General features: G+C 48.1%; 1 protein-coding gene across 1 annotated transcript in view; it reads right to left on the reverse strand.

The window, feature by feature from the left end:
• NPEPPS (aminopeptidase puromycin sensitive) overlaps positions 1-17,506 on the reverse strand; it is a 39,593-nt gene extending 22,087 nt beyond the window's left edge. The window contains exons 1-2 of the mRNA XM_075116643.1: positions 17,222-17,506; positions 8,232-8,316 (exon numbers count right to left, since the gene is read on the reverse strand). Coding sequence (XP_074972744.1) covers positions 8,232-8,316; positions 17,222-17,344 — 208 coding nt within the window. The 5' untranslated portion in view covers positions 17,345-17,506. The remainder of the gene's footprint in view (positions 1-8,231; positions 8,317-17,221) is intronic.
• Between the last annotated feature and the right edge of the window lie 5,915 nt (positions 17,507-23,421).

Below are 23,421 nucleotides of genomic sequence, written 5' to 3' on the forward strand. Positions count from 1 at the left end.
GAGCAATGACAGCTGAAGCTGTACGGTTAAACTGCAAACTTGCAGTAAGAACAGTATCCTGTACGACGCTGGGAATGCTGGAAACAACTACTCCAATCCTGACAAACGGTAAAATATTGCACAAAACTTCCCCTCAATATTAAATGCTTGTATCAGTGCAGCAGGATTCTAATTGTTCCAAATAGGGTGCTATGGTTTAACTAATTTGTGGATCTTGCTTTGAAAAGCGCACTAATACCCACAGCAAGGCGGTTTTGTTTGGTTTTAACCACAAAGAAAAACACAATGTTGATTTTTATTTAAAAACCGTCTTCAGAACCAGGAGATGGTCTTGCTGAATGGTATATAAACTCCAAGAGCATCCACTTTCAACCAGAATATTAAGCAGTAAGGCATTTACACGGCGTTGGATCTATTTGTAGATGCAAACAGCCAAACTATGAGGCCAAGCTGGATAGACACAGGGGAAGGAATCGGTACGGAGGAATTAAACTGTCCTGGAGCTTAGAGTTAGCAGAGCTCAGAGAGAACACCTGGTGTTGCTTCTTCCCTCCTAATTCATCAAGTCCCACTCACTGCATCCAAGGTGATGCAACATCTACGCTCCTTCAGCCAAAAATTCTAAAATAGCTATGTAGAACCTCACTTTGCAAGTCTTGCCACCTGTGTCACTACACTCAACGACTACAATAACTACCTATCTTTAAGGAATTCAAATCTGCACAGAAACAAATGAGCAATGCTTTCTACCACATGTTGGCATCTTGAACTACCAAACTCAGTAAGCCTGGACACAGTAATACAGCTTTCTGTGCAGACATACTGAGGTGTAATTCTAGTTTTATAAATACGGTAAACATTTGGGAGTTTGGTATAGTTTTGAAAGATACGGGAAAAACACAAACCAGTTTAAAGTAGCAACACTCCCAGTACAAGCTGCCTGTCCCACCCCACTTACATCACTCAAATAGAAGTGAAAACCCACATAGGATATTGAAATGCTAGTGAGGGTCTAGCAACCTCTTCAGGTATTTTCAAAATTGACCTAGGAAGAAAGACTCAGTAAATAGCTTCAGTTTTCTACTGAAATAGATAGTAGTTCGGAATGGTCACAGAAAAAAGGGGCAAAAAAGAATGCTGGAAAGTACTGATACATAGAGGTAAATGTCCTAAACTAAAAACATACCGCTAGATCGACTTCCTCGTTATGTGGAATTCTGAATGACAAAGCTTGTTTGAAACAACAATTTAGTTTACAGAATGACCTGTCTTCCATGCTGAAGTATTGCTACAAGAATCCAGGTATTTGGTTTCAGAGGCAGCCTAAGCACAGTCGCAAGATGTTTAGCTAAGTTGTTCCATATGTGACAAAAGTAACTGGAAACATGTTTTTATTTTTATAAAATTTAAAGTGCTATTTATTTTGGAATAGTATGATTTCAGCCTTAAGTCAGAGTTAATACCAACCTCTGCTCACAAAGAACATAAATGCAGAAACTGCATGAACGCATTAGTCTTAACTACTGGTTTCACAGTGCTCTGCTCAGCGTTTAATCAGAGTTAACTACCACGCTAGGGTACATAATACATAAACACTTAGAAGAATTCTAGCTGTAAAAAAAATACAGTGTAGAAACAAATTCAAGAAGAAAAAAATCTTTACAGGATCAAGTAGAAGAACTTTAGACTACTAGTCTGTACTGAGGAGTTCCAAGATTTTTAAAATCAACTGTAAGAGGGATGAGATAGACCCTTTAAACAGGATACGCGCCAAGGACATCTCAGTGCCAGCAAGTGTTGGGCAACGAGCAGCGAAAAGTAAAGGTTTAGCTTTTATTCTTATAACTGCGCAATCCTGAGGCAGAAGAGGAGACATTGTAAGAGAGCTGGGGAGAAGATACTCAGGGGAACAACGCTAATGTACAACACGCTAGTCAGAAAGTGGGCTTCCAAGCAGCAGAGCGCGGGGCCGACTGCCGACGACATCGTTTGGATCCAATGAATTTTGACCCCAGCTATCTTCAGAGTCCAACAGACAATAAACGTGGTGTTCTGCGATAGCATGTTAGTGACCTCGGTCAGAGGGAAAGATGGGCTGAATACCTGTTAGAAATTTATGTTAGCCTGCCGGGGAGGAATCCCGCTGCTGGACAACCTGCAGATGCTGAGCTGTCAAGCCTGTGGTCAGAGGCTAAGTGAAAACCTGAGAAGCATCTGATAAAGATCAGTACAAGAATGCAGAAACACTTCCCCCCCACTCCATGTATTTTAAAATGACCACAGCAAACCAAAAACATTTGTATCTTTTTACAACTTCTAATGGAAACGATCTGATACCAAAGACAAACAATACCATGACTTCAGGATCACAGTTCTAACCTACTGAAACTGAGAAATACAAAAGAATGCGTATTATGCAGATCTTCTGCCAAAAGTCGACAATGAATATTAAATTTCCCCCTCCTCCTCTCCCAGATATGAAGTCCTCCTAAGTGGATTGGAATCTGTAGCTCCACTACTTTATAACCTTGTTAACCTGTACTAGGAAAGCCATGGGAAGGGCACAGGCAAACATCGCCAGTGCTAGAAGAAGGTGAAGACCTTCGGAGTTATTTTTACCCCTGCGACAGCCTGGGAAAGCATATTAACACATTGCAGAAAGCAACCTTGTTTCAAAGAGCTTCTCAACCTTAATTTTACAGTGTTAGATCCCAATTACCCTACGGATAGAAACAATGTTTAAACAAGTTATAGCTTAAATAGGCTGGAAGTGGCCATCTCGGGAGCAATGCTGCGCCCTGCCAGCACATACGGATCGCCATCGCCTTGCGATACCCCAGGGCTGCCCCGCTCCCCTGACAAATGGCCTCTGAGGAGCACTTAGAAGCGAGGGCAAGGGTACATCTGGAACAAAAGGTAACACTCATTTGCAGTTGCACAAGACCTGTACTCATCGAGGAGTTGTTTCCACACCCAACTCCAGCAATTTTTTGTAATTCTCAAGACAGCTGCTTATATATCAATTTCTGAAACAGCAAAATATAAATGCAAGATTCAAAGTTACATTTTTTTTAAACTGTTCAGCGCTAATAATTTAATCCAGAGCAAAAGAACCATGGAAAACCATCAACAATACTTTTTGTTAGAGTTTAAGAGAACTGCTTATAACAAAGATGTAATTGCAGTAAAAGGCTGTCTGAATTCCTAACAGCGTTGAACACAAAAGCTCCTGAAGAGAACAACACAATTTTGGCAGCCTACTAACTTTGGAGAGTTTGGCACTGCAAGGTTGCAAGTTAATCACTAGCACATTAGCACACAGCCTGGACCAAGTTGCATGAGAAAATAAAAAGCTGCTAGTGCTCCATGCCTTTGGAAAAAAAATGCATAAAAATCAGCTCTAGCAACCCTCCCAAACTCAGAGCACGATGTATCAAGTTTTACAATAGCATTTTAAATAAGTTACAGTCCTTCTACAGAGTACTTCCTGAAATTGCTCGGTAACCAGATAGATACATCAATTATGATCCCAATTTCTGTATTACGTGCTTATAAACGTGGATCCTAGCCAAAGGTTTTAAGCAGTGTCAAACGTGCCTGTATTTCGAAGAGAAGACAAAGCCAAGTGCAAGAACGGAATTTTTTCAAGTAGCCCTCATCCCATGGCATGGAGAAGTCACAGGCAATTAAGGTATGGTGGCTTAATGAACTTGCATTCATCAACCGAGCTGCAGTGACTGTGTGCACTCTGCCTACTCCATCTGCAAATTAAACATGTTAGCTTAAAACATCTACGTGTTGACATAGCACACGCTGTCCTCCTCCAGCATTAGCCACTGAACTCCGCCGATGCAACTCCCGAGAACGCTAATGCTTTCTAGCCCTTTCACATCTTTTCACGTGTTTCAAACCAGTGGCTGTAAAATCCTTTAAAGGAGTCAGAAGTATTCTCATGTATCAGATGTTCCCAAACTGTCCATGCCAACGCAACTCAGGCGTCCTTAAAAAAACCTACCGTTAAAAATGCTGTCACAGAGTCCTCTCCAGAAGAAAGGATGAAGATGAGCTTTTCCAAAACAAAGAAAGGTTTCACAACTGGCTTAAACAGATCCAGTCTGCTACAGGCAGAGACAGTAGTCTTATTTTTCCCACCTGGCCCCAGCTGCATGTTCCCGTTCCCTTCCTTCCACTGGCATTCACACACAGTCATCAGGATCAGGAAGATGATCTGCCTCCAAGCTGCCTTTCTTTTTTCCCCGGCCTTGTAGAGGCAGTTTTCAGCCCGTGCAGTTTCCTGATCCACATGGCTGCTCAACAGTACAAACGTGAATGCCAGCAGAAGGGAGGGAGTGAGGACAAGCGTCATTGCTCCTTTCCCCAGCAGCATCACTTCAGACTGCCTGAGGATCACTGTGAAACGGTAGTGCTCCCAGGCCAAGGAAAAGCACTGCTCGGATACACCTGGGTCACGCTGCTCAGCTCTCCATAGGCACTAGTGATCTTTTGTTGTTGTTTTTAAATATCAGCTGAGGCTCTAACCAGCATCTAGCACTAGCATCCAAGCATGTCCCTACCACACTAGGAAGGAAGAGACTAAAATATTGAGTTCTGGCCTTAAAATCTTTTAAAGGTTGAAGTGCAAATCAAAGTTCACTTGACTATTTCTGCTAAACAAACAACACTATGGTTGCTTGTAATTTCCTATGTGAAATTGCCAACTACTACCCTCTGAGCACCTCTGTATTTAAGAAGCTGCTTTAGATCCCCCAGCTAAAGCTTCCCAAGCTAAAGACAAGGTAATTCACTGATTATGCTCATGATTTCACAGCTCCTTAAAGAGAGATTCACAGGAAGCTCAAACCACTCAGCATTCAATAAGTACAAAACTCAATACTCTGAAATTTAACTTAAGAACGCCTTTTCAGTTCTTTGTTTAGCTGAACAAAGTCAATCGTTTGGACAAAGGTAGTGCAGCATGTGCGCACCGAAACACTAAGCCTGCACGATAAACGTTTGTCTATAAATGCTAAAGAACAGCTTCTGGAAAAAAACAAAAACAATCGCTTGTTATGATTAGTGGGAGGAGCCAGTCATGACTTCAGCAACGGAAAACTCAGTCTTTTGAGTAGCTTTGTTCCATTACAGCGTACCTGGCACAAACAGCAAATCCACAGCCTCCAGTTATAATAACTACACTAGTTTTATGATGAAACAGAGAATTTTTCCACTCCAAAGTACTGCATAAATCTCTCCTCGTTTATTATTCACTATCACTCAATCATGGATTAGGCAGAAAAATTTTTTTACTTTGACTTTAAAGTTTCAAAGATCCTCCCTCAGCTTCCTGTCAAATATTGGGCAATAATCTGATTTCCCTGCAAATCTGCATTAAAATTCCAAAGACCAAGTTCTACCCTCTGCTGTATCCATCTTTAGAAGAGCGCATAGGAGGGGAGGGAAAGCACAGCCCGCAGTTCTAGCTAAGATTTCTGTTGTACGAGCCACAGTGCAGTGGGCTCTCAAGACTAACAAGAAGTATTAGGAAAAGAATAAACTATTCTGCACAAAAGTTAACAGACCACCTCCATAAACAAGGGAAAGGTATTTGTTGAACAAGAAGGTCTCTTTTTCACACACCTACTTTTCAGGACAGAACCACACTTGAAAGATAAGTGACCGTTTATCTTTTGTCTCACATTTACAGACAAGCGTGAGACAAATTCTTCCCCACTGAGGTACAGAACTAAAAGAGGTAACGATTCTTCACTAGAGCCTTTAAAGGAGAAAACATCACTAACTTCTCGCTCGTTCTCAAACGTACCGTATAGGCAATTGGTACGAGGCTGAAAGTAACTAACTCCAAATCACCTGGATGATATTTCTGTTGGTTCATTGGACTATATGTCGTCCTCTGTTTTTGAGGCCAGTTACACAATTACTATCCAGAAGCTGGGCACAATAGAAGCATTACTAAGACTGACTTGATCTGTATCAACAGGTGCCAGCAGATAGCCTGCCAATTGCATGCAATTTTACTTCCAAAGCCATTACACTAGTTGGCAGTTTACCAAACTGAAAAATATGTTTTAACCCCACAAAGCCTGAGTATAATTATAGTAAACAGGCAACAAAACTGCACCTCAAATATTTATGACACAACAGCTTGAGGCGAGTGCCTCTACGATGAGCGCTGTACTCATACTCCTGTGTGTCCAGAGCGCCACATCCGAGGCTATCTGAAAAAACAGAGTGAAGGAATTTAAGCCACAGAAACTCACTTCCAGTGCGCTTGGTTTTAAGTGGGTATTAAGCTCTACTATTAATCCTTTGAAGTTACAAGGAGAGTATATCACCGTTAAATAGGAAAACAGACCTCTATGAGAGGGAAATCAGTTCTGAAAACAACGATAACACTTTAAAATAGAGATCCTCTCTATTTTATGAATTTTTTCCTATTTTGACTGGAAAGAGACTTTATTCCTAGGTACCTTTTCCATTTATTTTCATTTTCTCAATGACAACATGAAAAATTAATAGGTGGTTTGGGCCTACGACACAGACTCCATACACACTCTGCTATTACTACCACTCTTGTTATCGCCTCATTACTCAATATAAGAAATAGCTCCAGGAGCGCTTAGCAACACAGTGCATCCAATCAACTAAAGATCACTAACGGCAGCGTGTGAAAGGCATGCAGGAATGGAGCGCCAGGGTAAAACCCGGGAGCCCAAATCAAGCATGTAGGAAACGGCGCTTTATTCTTTCGCTATCAAAACTCGGTGGCCAGACTCCAAGCTCTTTGGCAATATTCTTCTCTGCCGCCCTCTCTCGCTGTGACTGCACTTCCTGCAGTGAGCTCTACTTTTCCACAACACACCCACCGAATGCTACTTCCTTAGGACAGAGTTCCCCATCCACCCAAGTACGGTTGTGAGCAGCCGAGTGGCGCTTAAGCCCTCTGGTTTCTTTCATACTACATTAAAAATAAAGTAAAACCAATTTAAACGTGAAGACTCCTTGCAGACGTTCCACTTGTCACATACAAATCTATTAGCCACAGGATAACGTCACTACAAGAACTGAAACTGTCCCTACCAAACCCAGTCCAGAAAATTGAGTTTTCTTCCCTTCTTTAGGTGTTCCAACACAACCCTTCTCTTTAACTTCCTTCAGCTGTTGCATAAGCATACTAGAGGAGTTTAAACCTAATCAAAGGAACATCTTTCTCCGATCCATCATCAAGATAATTCCTTTAATTCACAATCATGGTTTTAACAAAGTGCTTCATGACATCATTGTGGCATTTTCCTTAAAGAAAGGGAAGCTCCGCAGAGCCTGTTGTCTTCTGAAGGACTTAAACAGTCGTACACAGGGCACCAAACAGCTACTGTGTTTGAGACAGCAAACGCTCCATTAGAAAATCCGAAAGGCTCTGCACACTAAGACCATCACTCTGCTTCACTGAGCTTATTTTCCGCACCTCAATCATCTCATGCTTCAGTTGCTACAACTTTTTTTTGTCTCTGCTAAATCTCCTCAAAACGTGATTGGGGAAGATGTCAACTACTTTAACTGCGTCTTCCAAACAGGTACTGCTTCTTTGATTTCTCCAGCAAATTCCAGCCTTTCACTGAACTGGATCCAAACCGTTGTCCCCTCCACATAATCACATTTTCCCCTGTTGTCCTACACTCAGAACATCCTGCTAAATGTCAGTTAAGTGTCTTCTGTAGCTTTTCAAATCCTTCCCAATGAGTATTTCCTACTGCAGGCCATTACTGATGCATTCCTTACCTAAGCCCTTGTCACAGACTGTGTCAACACCACGAAGTCCATAGGTACAGACTATGTTCTTACACAGTTATTTGGTGTAAAGATAAACAATAATGTAAAAACACTCAACCATCCTTTTGCCTACAACACTCAGGCATGACAGAGTAAAATATAGGCTTCATGGAAGCTTGAGGTAACTTTTTTTAAAGATAATGCAAATGGTAGTCATGAAAGAATTTAGATAATTTTTGCTTCCATCTAAAATTATGTATATAATTTTTACATTATTTACATTTGATTTACATTTATATTAAAATCATTTACATTATTATTTGCATTTTACAAAATTATTGCATAATTTTTCAATCTAAGATGTTAACCGTTGGCAACAGCACCTCACATCAGAAATATAATGGATTAACATGTAAAAACTCCAGCAAAAAAAGCAATCCTACCTTCGTCTCCCTCCGGCGCATAGGAAGCTGTAATGATGTCAATGTCAGCACAGTTCATCACAATTTGGTTGGTTGCCTGTTTCACCTGGAAGAGAAATTTTATGAGCATCAGGAAGAAATGGTGCCCCCTACCCCCTTGAGCTCCCTTAGGTAGACGTTCCCACCTCCTTTTAATCTGAAACCCCCTCCATCATGAAGTATTTGAAATAAAATTCAGTGCTGTAGAGTGGTAAAAAAGGAAAAGATATTCCACTGACTGCTCCCATTTGTTCCAAAATGGCATACTGGAATCATGTTCAAGCCATCTAGGCCTACTTATCAAGACTGTAAATTATTTAAGGAACAGACTGCCTGTTAAAAATTGGTATGTAAGCTTGACAATAGGCCCCTTGTACATGCCTGGGAATCCAAGACCAGTAAAAATAGATAGAGAGCCTGTAAGCTTCCTTTTAGAGATGACCTACAGGAGACTATAGTAAAAGCCTTTGAGCACAAACTTACATCTTTCAGAGGTGACCAGAAATACAGCCTACGGTACTGTGTTCTAAACTGTCAACACTATAAGAACTTCCTAGGTTAAAAACATCTGCCAAGAAATTTGCCTTTACATTTTCCTGAAAGCTCTCCTTCTGCCAGCTCTTGGCTACACACACTTTGCTTTATTTAACAAGTGGCCTGCTCCCAGCGTAGTAATAAACTGTCTCGCTGTGCCAGCTTTCTATTTGGATGCAAGAGCTTGAATACAGAGGAATTCAAATTAAATATCAATTAATTACAAAGGGGTAAAATATTTGGGAATTAAACTAGGAATTATTTAGAAACTTATGGCTGAAACAACTAGAACCACCACACTGGATCGAGTTGGTAATCCTGCTAGTCCAGGATACAATTTCTAGCAGTACATAATACCAGTTCTTTATATAAAAGAGCAAGAATGCCTGTAACAGCCAATTGGAGTTTAACGTACACACAAAGGAACCACTTCCTACCCCAGAGAGTAAGTTCCTTAAAGGACTTTCATCACTTTCTGGGTTTTTCACTATTATAACCTTAAAATGCCCTGTTAACACCTGTGTCCATCACCCTAGCTGTCCATGTTTGAGCACAGCAGAAACCAACTGGACTTATTTGTCTGTGATGGAAGCTGGTTCCCATGAGCCAAAAGCTCCCTCGCCCTGTAGCAAACTCGGCAAAGCGCTCTGCGTGCACACGCCAGCTCACCATTCAAGCACCCGAGTGTAAATGCATTTATTGCGAGTAAGGCCAAAGTAATAAGCTGTGAAGTGTCATAGTTGAAACAGACACTCATCACCCTGCCATAAAGGAGCTGGTATCTACACAAGATGACTAAACGGAAGCAGACATTCAGTCTTAAGCTATTCTACCTAGGCTCACTGAAGAAATGGTTCCTTAGTCATTGTGTACATAAAAAAACCAAATTCAAGTCTAGTCAGTGATGAGAGGCTTAAGAAATTTAAATTTATAACTTAATAGGCATACCCCCATTGTAAGAACGGTCCATCGAGCCTAACAATCTGTGAACCGAAGGGCTAATACCAGATACTCCAAGGAAAGCCAACCCTTACAGTGGATGGCCAACACAAGACCAACCTAACTCCGAAGCTTCTTTCCAACCTGAGTCACCAACTTTGCTTCTGAAGCGAATGTCTATGGCTTATTCCTACTAACGGAGTTGTTTGTATAATAAACATTACATAAGGGCTTCTAGTTTTTGACAAGCGTAACTACTAGTGAATCTTCCCAAATCCTGGCTGTCGGTCACCCTGCAATGCTGTGTCCTACAGCACAGCGCGGAAGAGCTGTGTTGTTTTCACCATGCTGCCTCTTCATGGTAATAAAACCAAAATCAATGTTACCTAATGAACTTAGCCTGATTCTAAAACCAACATGCTTGCAAAGCATGAAACTAGCAAACGTAACAGCTGAAGTGACACGAGTTAGATTTCAGGTTGTAAATCTGTACTAGAAGCATTGAATCTATTTTATTTTTCAATTTGGTCTGCATGAAACTAAAGGATTACACCACCTCCCAAAACCTAAGATCAAAGCTCAACCGTTTTCATCACAATGTTAGGGTTTGGGGTTTTCCAAGGTCTTCTAAAACACTGAAGAATCAGAATGAGAAAAGCTTTTTATAAATGTCTACTAGAGACCTTTATTCAACCTATAAATCCAAATCTCTCTGGATTAAGAATTCAAGATGCCTAAAGAGCTGTCCAAATTGCAGACAATACCAGGTTTAACAATAGGCTTGATCTTTAAAAAACAACCTCTTCTGAGGCCAGAAGAATTTTCAGCATAGGACTGTGCCTGCAAAATAAGAAAGTTTAGGTTTAAGCGGAGACAAACTTCAGAGGCTCCTTAGAAAGGCAATTACCTATTTTTAGATTTTTTTCTTACCTCCTACAAATATCAAGCCAGTTTCACAAAAGAGCGCAACATACGAGAAAACAATTAGAGGACTGAGTGAATCAGTAGCCTAAACACTGTTTACTCTCCAACTCCTGAAAAGCGAAGGGCAAAATTCCACGAGCAGATATGAATATTGACAGTGTACTGAACAGCACGCTTCTGAGGCTCTCCTAATTTAATTCAGTGGGGGGGAAAAAAAAAAGGTTTCTACCTTGGCACACAGGCTCTAGCACGAGAGCCTCCTCCCTCTGATCCACTAAAAATAATGAAGTACAGAACACACCTGTAAGAACAAAACCAAAACAAAACTATAAACCGCCCAGCATACTTAACTTATGACCATTTTAGCTCACAAGAACCTATAGCCTCACAGGCACCATGTGTATCATGAAGATGAATGTGTTTTACTGTAAGCGATACCTCGAAACTGCTTTTACATTTCTGCTAATGCTGTGCTCTGGAAGACAGATACTCTGTTCGTGCAGTGCTTTTCACGAATACAATCATATTAAAAGGCAAAAAAGCATCTCACTGCATAAGGTATAGCCCATTACAAAGCCATACGTATGCGAACTGTCACCCTGCTTCACCTCGCTCTATAATATAATAAATTTACTCTTCAACAAGGAGAGGCTAATCAAGGCAAGAGCAAGAAGCTACAAATGCCCACAGTGAAAGCACTTTTGCCCTAGGGCTGACATGCTTAAAAGCAGACATGAACTAAGACCAATATCTGGAATGAAGGAATGTTTCAAAACTTTAAACCTGTTGCCTTTGATAAAACTCTAGTAACATTAATCAGAATTCAAATACCTACTGAGATTAGGCAGACATAGATACCACAAAGCAGGTCTGCCCTGCAATAAAACTGCAGACCTTTAAGATGTTTTAACTGTGCCAGTAACCTGTCGCTAGACTAAGATGACACACACTTCCCAACCCCCTACACATCCACACGTGTGCTCAGCACTTGTTTCTGGGAAGGAAAATCTCACCCAAGAGGAGATAACAGCTTAAGTTCCCCACACAACTTTTCCAAGGTAACATCATTTGATGGAAGAAGAGCTAAACAGGCTAATTATTTAGTTTTGAAAATGAAGGCATTTAATTTTCCAGTGAAACTCTGCCAAATAAGACTTGAAGGTGCTGTAAAGCTTTTGATTTTCACCAGTTATCAGAGCAGGAAAGGACTTGGCGCAAAAACCTTTTTCGCACATTAGAAACAAGAATTTGAATGGCTTCAGTGGAGTGCAAGCCTACCCGAAATACAGGATGAGGGGTACCAAAAGACACCTTCTAGAATCGAAACTAATTCTCTAGAGCCAGTCATAAGACTAGATAATTAAAATCTTGTCATTCAGCTTCAGAGTCCTTTTCTAAATGCAGCATTATTACAAACATCTATGTTTTTAGCATTTTACTCTCAAAAATAGACAATTAAAATTACCTCACTTCTGTTCTAGGATGTATCTTTAAGAATTTCAAACTTCAATGAAAAAAAGAAATAGTTTTATGCATCTGCATCTCAAGCAAATTACAGGAGCCAAGTAGTATAATTACCAGTGCCACAACTAATTGACCGACTGGAAAAATTCACTGCATTCCAAAGAGCATCCAACTACATTCATCGGCAGCAGGCACACATACTTCAGGAGTGTCAAATTCACACAGACAAGTAAATCCCTTTGGAACTACGATCAACACAATCATCTTAGCCTTGCGAATCACAGAACTGAGAGGCCTTTCCGCGAGGGACAAGAGCAAAGGCATTCCTGTTTTCAAAGCTGGTGGCGTAAGGGTACCCAGAGCCCCGAGGTCCTGACTTAGAAGCACCAGGCTTGAACACTTCGCACATTACCCCTTAACACTCGGATTCAGACCTAATTTTATGTGCTGGAAATGTAAGTTACAGTGCTGGATAACATGACTGTATATTTATACTAGACAACTTCCCCTCCCCCAAAAAATACTGACCACAAATACTACATCCATTAAGTTTAATTTTTCAAGGTTTACATACGAGAGTGTCACAACTAATCTTTAACTGCATGCAGCAGGATCAGAAGACTACTTTAGTCTAGCAGATACTGCATAATTAACGTATAAAAAGCCACAGATACAGGTTAAACATTACTAAATATAACAGAGTATCCTTAAGACATGTTAAGGGGACTGGGAAAAATATTTAAAAGGGCCATCTACCACAGGTTGTAAATTCTTTAAAGTAAAGATAGGTTACCTTGCAACCAAGCAACACCTCAGTGTAGTTTCCAGTTAAAGAAATGAATCACCACACAACAGGCTCCAAAGAAGGCAGTTTATACAGAGGTAAGTACCAGGAAGTTAGACGACAACCACGCACCTTTCTGGAGCTCCGCACCACTACACGCTGCGCCGGCCGCACAGGTGATCGTTTGGAGCCGTGACAGCATTAAGAATTTCCATTTAGAAGCTTAAAACAACCATTGAATTTTGGGAGCCAGATGTTTGTTTCTGTTGCTAGTCACTCGTGTTTGCCTTTTCAGCATGATGCTGAAGAACAGAACGGCCACACATCCCCTCTTTGTTCCAGCCCGTGGTTAGGCCTCCCAGGAGTCAAAAGCGGAATGGAAAAAAGTTGACCTAGACACTGAGTAATATGAGTGCGCTGCACTGATAACTGGAGCCTGAGAACCAGGGTTATAATAATTAAATTTCAAGCTAACAGATTAATAAAGTGGATTAAGCATTTCCACCAAAAAAACAAACCTTAATTGTGCTCATTCAGACACATCCCCACACACCCAACAAACCAAGAGTTTAAAATGCTAAAAAATGACATAACTGATGGAGCGATCACAGGATTGTGAGCAGGTGACTATTTCAGCTCCAGGTCTGCTACCGACACACAGCGTCCCATCCTCCCACAACCACGTTCTGTCCTAGCCGTGATAAGGGTTCCTTGTGAAATAGTTCATTTAAGGATTTGGGGATTTTTAACTGTGAAAAATGGCAATTATAAACTGCCAGTTTATATAATTGTTACACAATTCTACAGACTTCAAAAATGTTCATGTGACCACAAATGACATTATTTATTACAATATTTGAAATTACTTAATATATAGGTTACCAGATGCTTAACAAGCACAGCTTCAAAAGGCTACAAAATTGAATTATCAAGACAGATTTCAGTATCATTCCTTTACCAAGAAACAACAAATCCCAGAGAGAGGGCCAGTTCCCTAACCCGAAAACTAGAAGTGCCACAATAAACTGCAAACACTTACCATTTCTAAGGCATTGAAATCAACTTGGTCACTGCTGACACTGAAGCAACAGCCTTATCTTTTGAGTCATAAAAGGCTTTATCCTCTGAAGCTTATTTGAAGGAGCCATATATGTGAAACACTTGTTATTGTGGCATAAGGACAAAATGTCTTCTCAAGTTATTTAGACGTACAAAAGCCAACACAACTGTACTGCCCCAAAGCCAAGACTTGAAGGTTACTTAACATTTCTTTAGGGCTTGATGCTCAAGTCGAAAGACTTACCAAATTCTACGCAGAGGGCTGCTAAATCCTATTTAATGGCTGTGAGTGAGAAACACAAACTGACTGATCAAGGGTTTACTTGTAATATCTTGACTAAATATCACAGCCGTCACTAATTCCAGTTTGCTGTTAAAGATGCAAAACAACAAAGCACACACTTTTGATGTATGTAATTAAACGTTTTCCTAATTTTGTGATTAATCATGATTTATTCTCATGTCAGAGTTTCAGTACTCACCCCGCAGGTCAGAAAGCCTCGCTGGTTTAAGTACTTGATATGGATTATGGCTTTTCCAGCCATTATCATACTGGAATGGAGCAGAAGGACTAATAATTATACTTCATTGGTTGGAAAAAACAATACCTGGATCCTCAAGAGGGGGCAGTGTATGCATTTCCCTACTCAAAATCTGGAAGATTCAAAGTTTGTGCCTTAATAGAAAATCACTTTTACCTTGATGACTGTACCGTGTATGCCAAAGCTCTCAAGCACGCTGAAAACAGAATGCCTCCGACGAGTTCCGCTCCACCTTATTACTAGGCGCTAGCAGAAATGGCCAACAGGTCCTTAACTGAACCAATGAGATCCAAAAGCACATAAATGATTTTTTTATTTTCTAGATTCAATCCCAGCTCAATAACAAACAAGTAGGAAATCTTAGCATATTCTTAAGTAAGCCACTCCTTGGTACAAAAAGTATCCTGTCCACCAAGTAACGTAGGTGAGCTGGCTGTCCTTCTCTCCATGAAGGTGCAGAATAGTTACCCTCTAATTTTCTGGAATGTGCCTTTCCCATGCTTTGGACACTGGATTTCTAACTGGAGACAAGCATATGAATACCCACCCCATACACACTCCTGCACCTCCCCTGTACTTGCTTGCACGCAGCTGGGTTGTGGCCTCATGATTTTTTGGTCTATAGTTCTTCAAAGTTATTTAAAATAAAGATATATACTTTAGATGTGTTTTAAAAGCCTCGCCCTGTATATTTTTTTTTAGTTCTCTCTACCGTAGGAACATCAGATCAGCTCACCATGATGCGCACAAGCGATTTTCACAACCTTGAACCTGCCAGATCAGTGTTCTTCCTTAACACATGCCCTCAGCTAGTAGGAGAGTCCAGGATTTCACTTTGTCAGGTGGTATCCACATTGCTCTAGGAATTCATTGAGCAATCCCCTCAACAGCAAACAATATTAAAAATATCTCAACAGGACTGAAACCTGCAAAGCAACTCCCATCTCCACAAGAAGCCTCCAAATCCTCGTTATTCCCGGCTTTAAACTAAGTTTCCAAGGCTGCTGCTCAATACTACTCTCTCCTTAGTAGCAACGCTGGCTTGAAAAGCCACTACTCCCCTCCCCCCGAGTGTTATTTTTAACCTGGATGATTTCAGTGATCCCATTTACAGCACAGCCCCACAGCTGTAACAGAACTGAGGAGCAGCAACTTGGGTGCGAAGACAGGAATAGGTGGCTAGGATTAAGGCGGAAGAGATTGGGAATTTCTCAAGCTAGCATTTTCACCCAGGCTGATGCACCGTCAAACTGAGACACACCCCCCCCCAAAGACAGCAGCAGCCCCTAGGACTTGAGCTCGGACAAAATCTGCAAGGCGATTTATGTTTTCAGTATTTCTTCCACATGACACAAACTTACTCATCTCTGGTCGTCTTCCTCCAGGTTCCAAGTCACAAGATTCACTATCATCCATGGCCTTTTGCCCTCCCCAACTTCCACGGACACCACACACTTGCCCAGTGAGGCGCCCGCTCTCTTCTGTACCTGTGCTTCAGATTCAGCAGTTTTATTACCCTGACATTACCTCATTTTAAAACAAGGTTTTAACCACCTCTTTGGACCAATCTGTACACATCTCAGTATTTTAAACCGCCCTCAAATATTTTTGAGCTCTCAACACAGTCATCCTATTTTAAGAAAAAGTCCGGTAAGCCCTTACAAATCTGTATCTATTTCAAATCATTGCACAAGGAAAGACATGAAAGCAAATTTAGGAAATCTTGGCACAGCAGCCTGAGAATGACTATGAGACTTCAGGGCTTTCATCAAACATTCTGGCTTTGAAGAACGAACGTGGGGAAGCTTTTGCCTTTCAGAAAAGGCAGAAGACCTGGCGTTTTTCGTTTGCACACCCCTTCCCACTGTTAACTGAGCCTCTCGCTTCACCGACTTCAAGCTTTTCACGACGCTGAGGCCTACCAGCCCACCGTACTACACCGGGGGAGTTCTCATTTAATTGCATCTGTGGTAGTTTGTCTTTCCAGCAAAATCCCGAGCCATCTGAATGGCTGGATATAGATAAAAGCAGCACGCTGGAGACTGAAAACAGGAACAGGGTGCTCACTACGGATTTGGGGGAAGCCGGGGATACCAGCCAGGCAGATATCCGCGGCTCCGACCGCTCCACGCCTAGCCTACATACAGACTTTGGCTGGCGGGGCCGTTCTGGCGGCGGGCAGGCGGGAGAAGGGCCGGGGCCGGGCGGGGGAAGCGGGCCGGGTACCCCCGGCGGGGCCCGCGGCGGTGGGGCGAGGCCCCCGGCCCTTCCCGGGCCGCTCCCGCGGCTCTCGGGGGACGAAGCGGGGCAGGGCGGGGCCGGCGGGCTGCCCTCGCCCCTTCCCCGACGCCTGGCCCCGGGGTGGGGGGGTGGGGGAAATATACATATATATGTATAGGCTGAATGGAAAGGGAGGGCGGAGACCGCGGCGGGGCCGGGCGGGGGGCAGCTCCGAGCGGCCTCCCTGCACCTGCCCAGCCGGCTCCGCCGCGCCGAGGGCCGGGGCCCGGCCGGGTGGCGGTGGGGGGAGGCCCGCGGGGCCCGGGGGCGGGGAGGGGAAAAGGGGGGGTCGGGGCCCCGGTGGCTGAGGGAAGGGACTCCCTCAGGGCCCGGGTGAGGGAGGGGAGGGTCCCCTCAGGACCCTGGTAAAGGAGGGAAGGGGCTCCCTCAGGGCCCGGGTGAGGGAGGAGGAGGAGGAGGCGGCGGCGGCGGAGGAAGGGCCCTACCTGCACGGCGGCCTCCAGCTTGCCCTCGAAGGTGAAGTCGATGAGGTCGGGCTTGAGGCAGAGTCCGTAGTTGAGGGGGGACACGTCGGCGGGCAGCCGCTCGAAGGGCCGCTTCTCCGGCATGGCGGGGCGGCGGCAAGGGGCGGGGGGGGGGGAGGGGGGGGTGCGGGGCTGCGCCCCCCCGCGGCGGGGCGGCGGGGGAAGGAGGCGGCGCGGGGGGAGCGGGGAGGTTTCCTGCCGGCGACGCGGCGGCCCCGCTCCGACACACCGAGAGAGCGGGCGGGCGGCGGCGGCGAAGGAGGAGGAGGAGGTGGTGGTGGAAGAAGAGGAGGAGGAGAAGGAGGAGGAGGAGGAGGAGGAGGGAGGGAGGGAGGGAGGGAGAGAGAGAGAGAGAGAGGGGCGGGGGCGCGCGCGCGCTCCCGGCACGAGGCTGCCGGTAGCGCGGGGGGGGAGGAGGAGGAGGAGGAGGAACAGCGCGTGCGCGCGCGGCGGCGCCACGCGGCCGCGCACGTAGAGCAACGCGAGCGCTCTTGCGTAAGTGGCGCGGGCAGTGCGCGTGCGTCTCGCGTCGGTCGCCGTCTCGCGCGCTCGGCGGTGAGGGGAGCGGGGCGGCCCGTTGAGCGGGGGTCCTGCAGCACCCGGGCCGGGGGGGGTCTGGCACGGTGCGCCCCGATAATAGGGCTCCCAGCCCGGGCCGGGGGGGGTCTGGCAGGGTGCGCCCCGATAGTGGGGGCTCCCGCAGTACCTGGTCCAGGAGGGGCAGGCACGGTGCACCCCATTAACGGGGGTTCGCACAGCACCCAGTCGGGGGGGCTGGCACGGTGCACCCCGTTAACGGGTCAGTCGGCTTGGGGGGGCTGGCACGGTGCACGCCATTAACAGGGGCTCCTGTAGCACCTGGTCCGGGGAATCTGGCACAGTGCACCCCATTAATGGGTCACCCAGCCTGGGGGGGTCTGGCACAGTGCACCCCACTAATGGGTCACCCAGCCTGGGGGGGTCTGGCACAGTGCACCCCACTAATGGGTCACCCAGCCTGGGGGGGTCTGGCACAGTGCACCCCACTAATGGGTCACCCAGCCTGGGGGGGTCTGGCACAGTGCACCCCATTAATGGGTCACCCAGCCTGGGGGGGTCTGGCACAGTGCACCCCACTAATGGGTCACCCAGCCTGGGGGGGTCTGGCACAGTGCACCCCTTTAAGGTGCTCTGAGGGGGCTGGGAGGCTGCATGGGGGTTCGCAGTGCTCCTGGGGTGGAGTGGTCTGGCAGCCCCAGGGTGGGACCAGGGTTGCACCGAGGCTCCTCAGCCCAGGGGGTGGTTGGGGGGTGCCCTGCATGGGGGGGCTTTCCTGGGCAGGGGGTGGATGGGACTGGGAGATGCACCCTGCGGCTGGGACAGTCACCCGTGCTCGGGTCCAGCGGGGCCAAGGGCATCGTGTTGGTGGCGGCTCCGTCCCCCAGCAGCGAGGCAGGGCCCCGTCTCCTCGTGGCACCCGTGGATGCAGCCAAGGCCTGGAGGCTCTCGAGAGCCTGTTGGGTCCCACGTCTTCCAGCAACGCGTGTCCTGCCCAGCCTTGCCGTGCCACGGAGCCAGCAGCAGCGTGGGACTTGTCACTCCTGCGCCGCGGCAGCTCGAAGCCCCGGGTTGGCTGGCAGCAGTGCCCGGCCGTCCACAGCAGCCCGGATCCGAGCTGGGACTCGCCTCTGCAAATGTTTAATGAGCTCCAATATGTTATCCTGCGTTTTTCTATTGGTTTTCCCCCATGGAGTACTTTTTTTATTGATTACTTTTTCCTAGCGCTGAGCGGCAGGCAGGTCCCACGCCAGCCGCACACTGTACACACCGTCCAGGTTTGGGTTTCTCCCGGGCTGCTCGTCAGCCTGTCCAATCTTCCGAGCACCCACTCGGCACCATGCAGCATCTGGCCCTTGTATCTGGAGGGGACAGGTGCTTTTTATCCCGGGTTCAGTCACCTCTGTGCTCCCTGGGTCCAGATAAGGCAGCGCTGCTCACAAAGCTTGGGGTGTAACTCTATCATTAACCTCCAGTGCTAAAAGATCATGAGATCAGCTTAAAACCCCTTGGATTTTGCAGCAAAGACATAGCGATGTGCACGTGTGGAGCAGAGGGAAGGTGTCTCGTCCTCCGGCTTGCTTTACCTTTGCAGACAGCGATGTGGGGTTGCTCTTTTCCCCACCCTGAACTAACAGCCGCTCTCCTGGTAAAACCCCAGGGCTGCAGGCACGCGTGCCGCCCTTCGTGGCCAGGCTCACGTCCTCGTAAGTAAAAAAATAAACCTTGAGCTCTTACGCAGAAAGAGGCTTCTCTGCCATTTCCCATGGCCAAGCAGCCACTGCTGCCCATCCCGGGGTACCGGTGCAGCGCTTCGGGGCTTTCCCGGCTCGCCCCGGGGTCGGCAGTGCTGCGGAGCATCGCTGAGGCTTGTTGAAGATGCTATGTAAGGAATCCGTTTTAAAAAGCTATGTACACAATACAGCGAACAGTATTTACAGGGTAATAAATGTCCCAAGTGGGTGATGTTGGATGGCTATTTGGGTCCGTGACAAACACCAGCAGGAAGTTTAAAAATTCTTAATAAAGGCTTTATATGGGAAAAAGAAGGGTGAAAAATTGAATTCCTCTGGAAGAGGGGAGCCTGCGCCGGCTTTCCCCACACCCAGCTTGCGGGGGTGAGAGCTGCAGCCCAGCTCTCGGCCCCGCGACCTGCCCCAGCAATCTCAGATCCAGCAACTCAGCCGCTGCCTCCTGCCTGCGTTAAACACAGACCTGATTAAGTCTCAGCCCCCCAAAAGGAAACGTGCTGTGTCTGTGGGTGCCGCAACCTCGCTTGTTTTAAGAAGAAAGCGCAGCTGGCAGAGGCAGGAAATCATTAATTGCTTTCCACCACTAGGAACTGCAATTACTCCTTTTTTTTCTCCGCCCCCCCCCCCCCCCCAAGAGATTTATTTTTGCTGAAAGTGGTACCTTGCTGTTTAAAATACAAGTTGGCGCCAAGCAAGAGAGGGAGCGGTGATTTGCCGAGACCTGGAGGAGCTGTCAGCGCGAACTGGGGCACGGAGAAAGTACAGACAGCTCTTAGCACATCGTTATAAAAACCAAATGGCCGATGAGCCTGGGTTCATCTGGGGTTTCTGCGGGGCCGCATTGTGCTGCAGAGCCCCGAGGAGAGGAAGGGAGACAAGGAAACAGCTGGAGCCGCGTGGGGAGGTCGGGCAGCTGCCACCATCCCCTCCCGCCACCTTGGTGGGGTGCAAAGCCCCATCGGACGCACGGATGGTGGCGGTGGGGACGTGTTGGTGCTGGGGTGCAGGACTGGGGAAAGTTTTGTGGTTGTTCTTTCGAGCTCGCTCGTGCCCACGATGCCAGCAGGGTGCTGGGGAGAAAGTCCCATCTCCCCCCGTGCAGCGAGGGAAGGGCTGGAGCGGTGACCCCACGGTTCAGCGTGGGTTGGGTGGGGAGCCTCTGTGCATGATTTGCAGCCAGGCTAGACAGAGGAGGACTCCTCACCAGGGCAAAAAGCTTTTCTCCTCCTGTCTCACCTCTACTTTTGATGCCCTGGTGCAGCTCGCGGCCACGGGTGCCTCTCCCCGGGCAGAGCCGTGGCCGGGCAGGCAGCAAGGTCAGGGGCAGGATAAACCTATTCCTGGAGCAGAGCCACTGGCCGCTGCGGGAGGGAGGCAGAGGGGATTGTCTCCTCTGAGCTCTAATTCCTGCCCTGGCCAGCTACGCGGGTCGCTGGGTGCCCTCCCGGTGGGTGCCCGGTGCTGGGGGCAGCGAGGGGGCTCGGAGGCCACACCGGCTGCGGAGCTTGTGCTCGGCAAAGGGCTCCGGGTGCCTTCTGCGGCTGCTGGTCTGCGCAGGAGATATTGTTAGATGACAGATGCTGCTGTCAGCAAGAATCCAGAAAGAAAGAAAGGAAGAAAGAGCCTCTGAGGAGAAAGCCGAGGGGAAGCCGCCTCCTCTGCCGTGTCCTGACCAAACCGGGTTCTCCTGCAGCGCCAGACTGGGGAGGGCCCAGGGACAAATGGACAGGGTGGAAGCCAGGAGCTGTAATTAGCCCAGAGTCTCTGCAGCCACCAACCGCTGTCAGTGCACCATTTTAATTAGGAAAACAAGGGGAAAAAAGGGGAAGAGAAGAAAAAGAAAGATCCCAAGAGAGGCTTTTCTTTTCTTCTCTCTTTTGCCGGAGTTTTTGCTGTTCCTGCCGAGAGCAGGAGCAGCCGGAGGGCACCGACTAATCCTGCCTCGCAGGTCTGGGCCGGCGGCTTAGGGCAGGAATCTCTGGTATTCGGGAGCACGGGGACAACAGCCCGCTCGAAGCTGCAAAGTGGCTCCCCGGGGCCTCTTGCTCTGCAGGCTGTTTCTGGGGGGTTGGGAGGCGTTTTGCATCGCTTCCCCCTCTCGCTGCGTGGCGTGCGTGCGTGCAGGTCTGCCCGTCACCCTCCTGCCTCGCCGTGTACCTGGGGCGAGTTGCACAAGGATGTAGGCAAATGCGGCCAAGCCCATGCCTGGAGCTGCCAGGGATAGCTTAGCTTTGGGCGGGTGCTGAGCACATCCCACTTCTGTTGATGCTCAGGTCCCTCCAAACCCCAGCTCTGGTCCTGCTTTCCCATGGGGCAAATCCCGGCGTGGTGGTTTTGCAGGAGGAAGGTCACACATGGGCTGGGGGCCACCGTCAAGTGGCGTCCGCAGAGGCCATCACTGCTGGGGCAAACTCCTGCCCGAACCGCAGCAGGCAGGGATGCTCCTGGGCCGTGCTCCCCAGCAGCCCCCCACAGCAAGGATGTGGTCCCAGGGGGCTGCCAGAGCCCTGAAATGGCTGCCCACAGTGGTAAAACCAGCCTACATGGCATCACAGGGCAGCCGGGAAAGCCAGACAGGCTGGGAAAATCCAGCCCCACGAGTCCTGAGCTGTGGGAAAGCGCTGGAGCCGTGGAGTGCTGGGGCCAGCGACTCAGCCCTGGCTGCTCTGAGACCGGTTCTTCGGCCCCGGGGCTTCAACCCTGTTTTCTAGAGGGGAAACCTGCCCCAGTTTTCCCATCAGGGCTGCAGCAGGGAGGATCCCCCCTCTCCTATTTTTAAGCCCCCATGAGCATCGTGCTGGACTTTTGGAGCTGCTGCTGGGATGCAGATGCAGTCCCCCTACCGACGGGTGCCCAGCTCCCCCCGCGCCCCCCACGGCCACCTCGGATCGCCCTGCTCACGCCGGCACAGATAACAGCGTGGGCCGGGATCAACGGTCTCGAGCACAGCAGAGCCGTCACTACACATTAACCAGCTGTCCGATGGAGCAACGCTTCCTCGTAGCCAAGATCAACAGTCCCCAAAGTAAACTGGGAGCATGGCCAGGCGGAGCGAGCGCAGCCTGGAGCCTCCTGATGAGCCCCCCACTCCCACAGGGCCATGCTGGGATTTGTACCCCGATGCTGTGTTTGTCTTTGGAACTGCAGGGTGGGCCAAGACCTCACCCTGAAGCTGTGGGTGGGTGCTGAGCATCCCCAGGGTGTCCCTGGGGCTGCCAGAGCTGGAATAAGGGATGGGGTTTTGGGATAAGTGTGGTTTGCTTTAGGGCATCGGTGCTGCGCCCCCAGAGCTGCTGCATCCTGGCGTGCCAGGCTGTCCCGTGGGACGTTCGGACGGGACCCGAGCCCCCGAGCCCCCCGGTCTGCCGGGCAGCGTGGAGCATCGCTGCGATTTGAAATGCCAAAAGCATCGGGCACCGACTGCTGCTGCCCCCGGAGCCGAACTGAGCTGCCAGGGGGGCTGCACAGGTCCCCTGGGGGGGGGTGTACATGTCCCCGGGGGGCTGCACAGGTCCCCGGGGGGGGCACATGTCTGCGGGGGGGGGGGGGCTGCATATATCCGCGGGGGGTTGCACAGGTCCCCGGGGGAGGTCTGCACAGGTCCCCGGCGGGGCTGGGGGGCTCTGCAGCTCCGGGGAGGGGGGGGAGGTGGGTCCGACACCCCCAGCCCCCCCTTGCATGAGGGGGTGCGGGGGGGCTCCTCGCCTATGCACGCGGCGGGAAGGGCCGCACCCCCTTCCTCGGAGCACCGGGCCCCGGGGTCCCCCCGCCGCGCGCTCGGGCGGAGCCCCGCCCCTCCCCTCCTCCCCCTTCCCCTCCGCAGCCGATGGAATTTTCCACTCGCCGCCGCGGCGCGGGCTCCCGCTGGCCCCG

Source organism: Phalacrocorax aristotelis, chromosome 23 (genome assembly GCF_949628215.1).
Source record: "Phalacrocorax aristotelis chromosome 23, bGulAri2.1, whole genome shotgun sequence".
Lineage (NCBI taxonomy): Eukaryota > Metazoa > Chordata > Aves > Suliformes > Phalacrocoracidae > Phalacrocorax > Phalacrocorax aristotelis.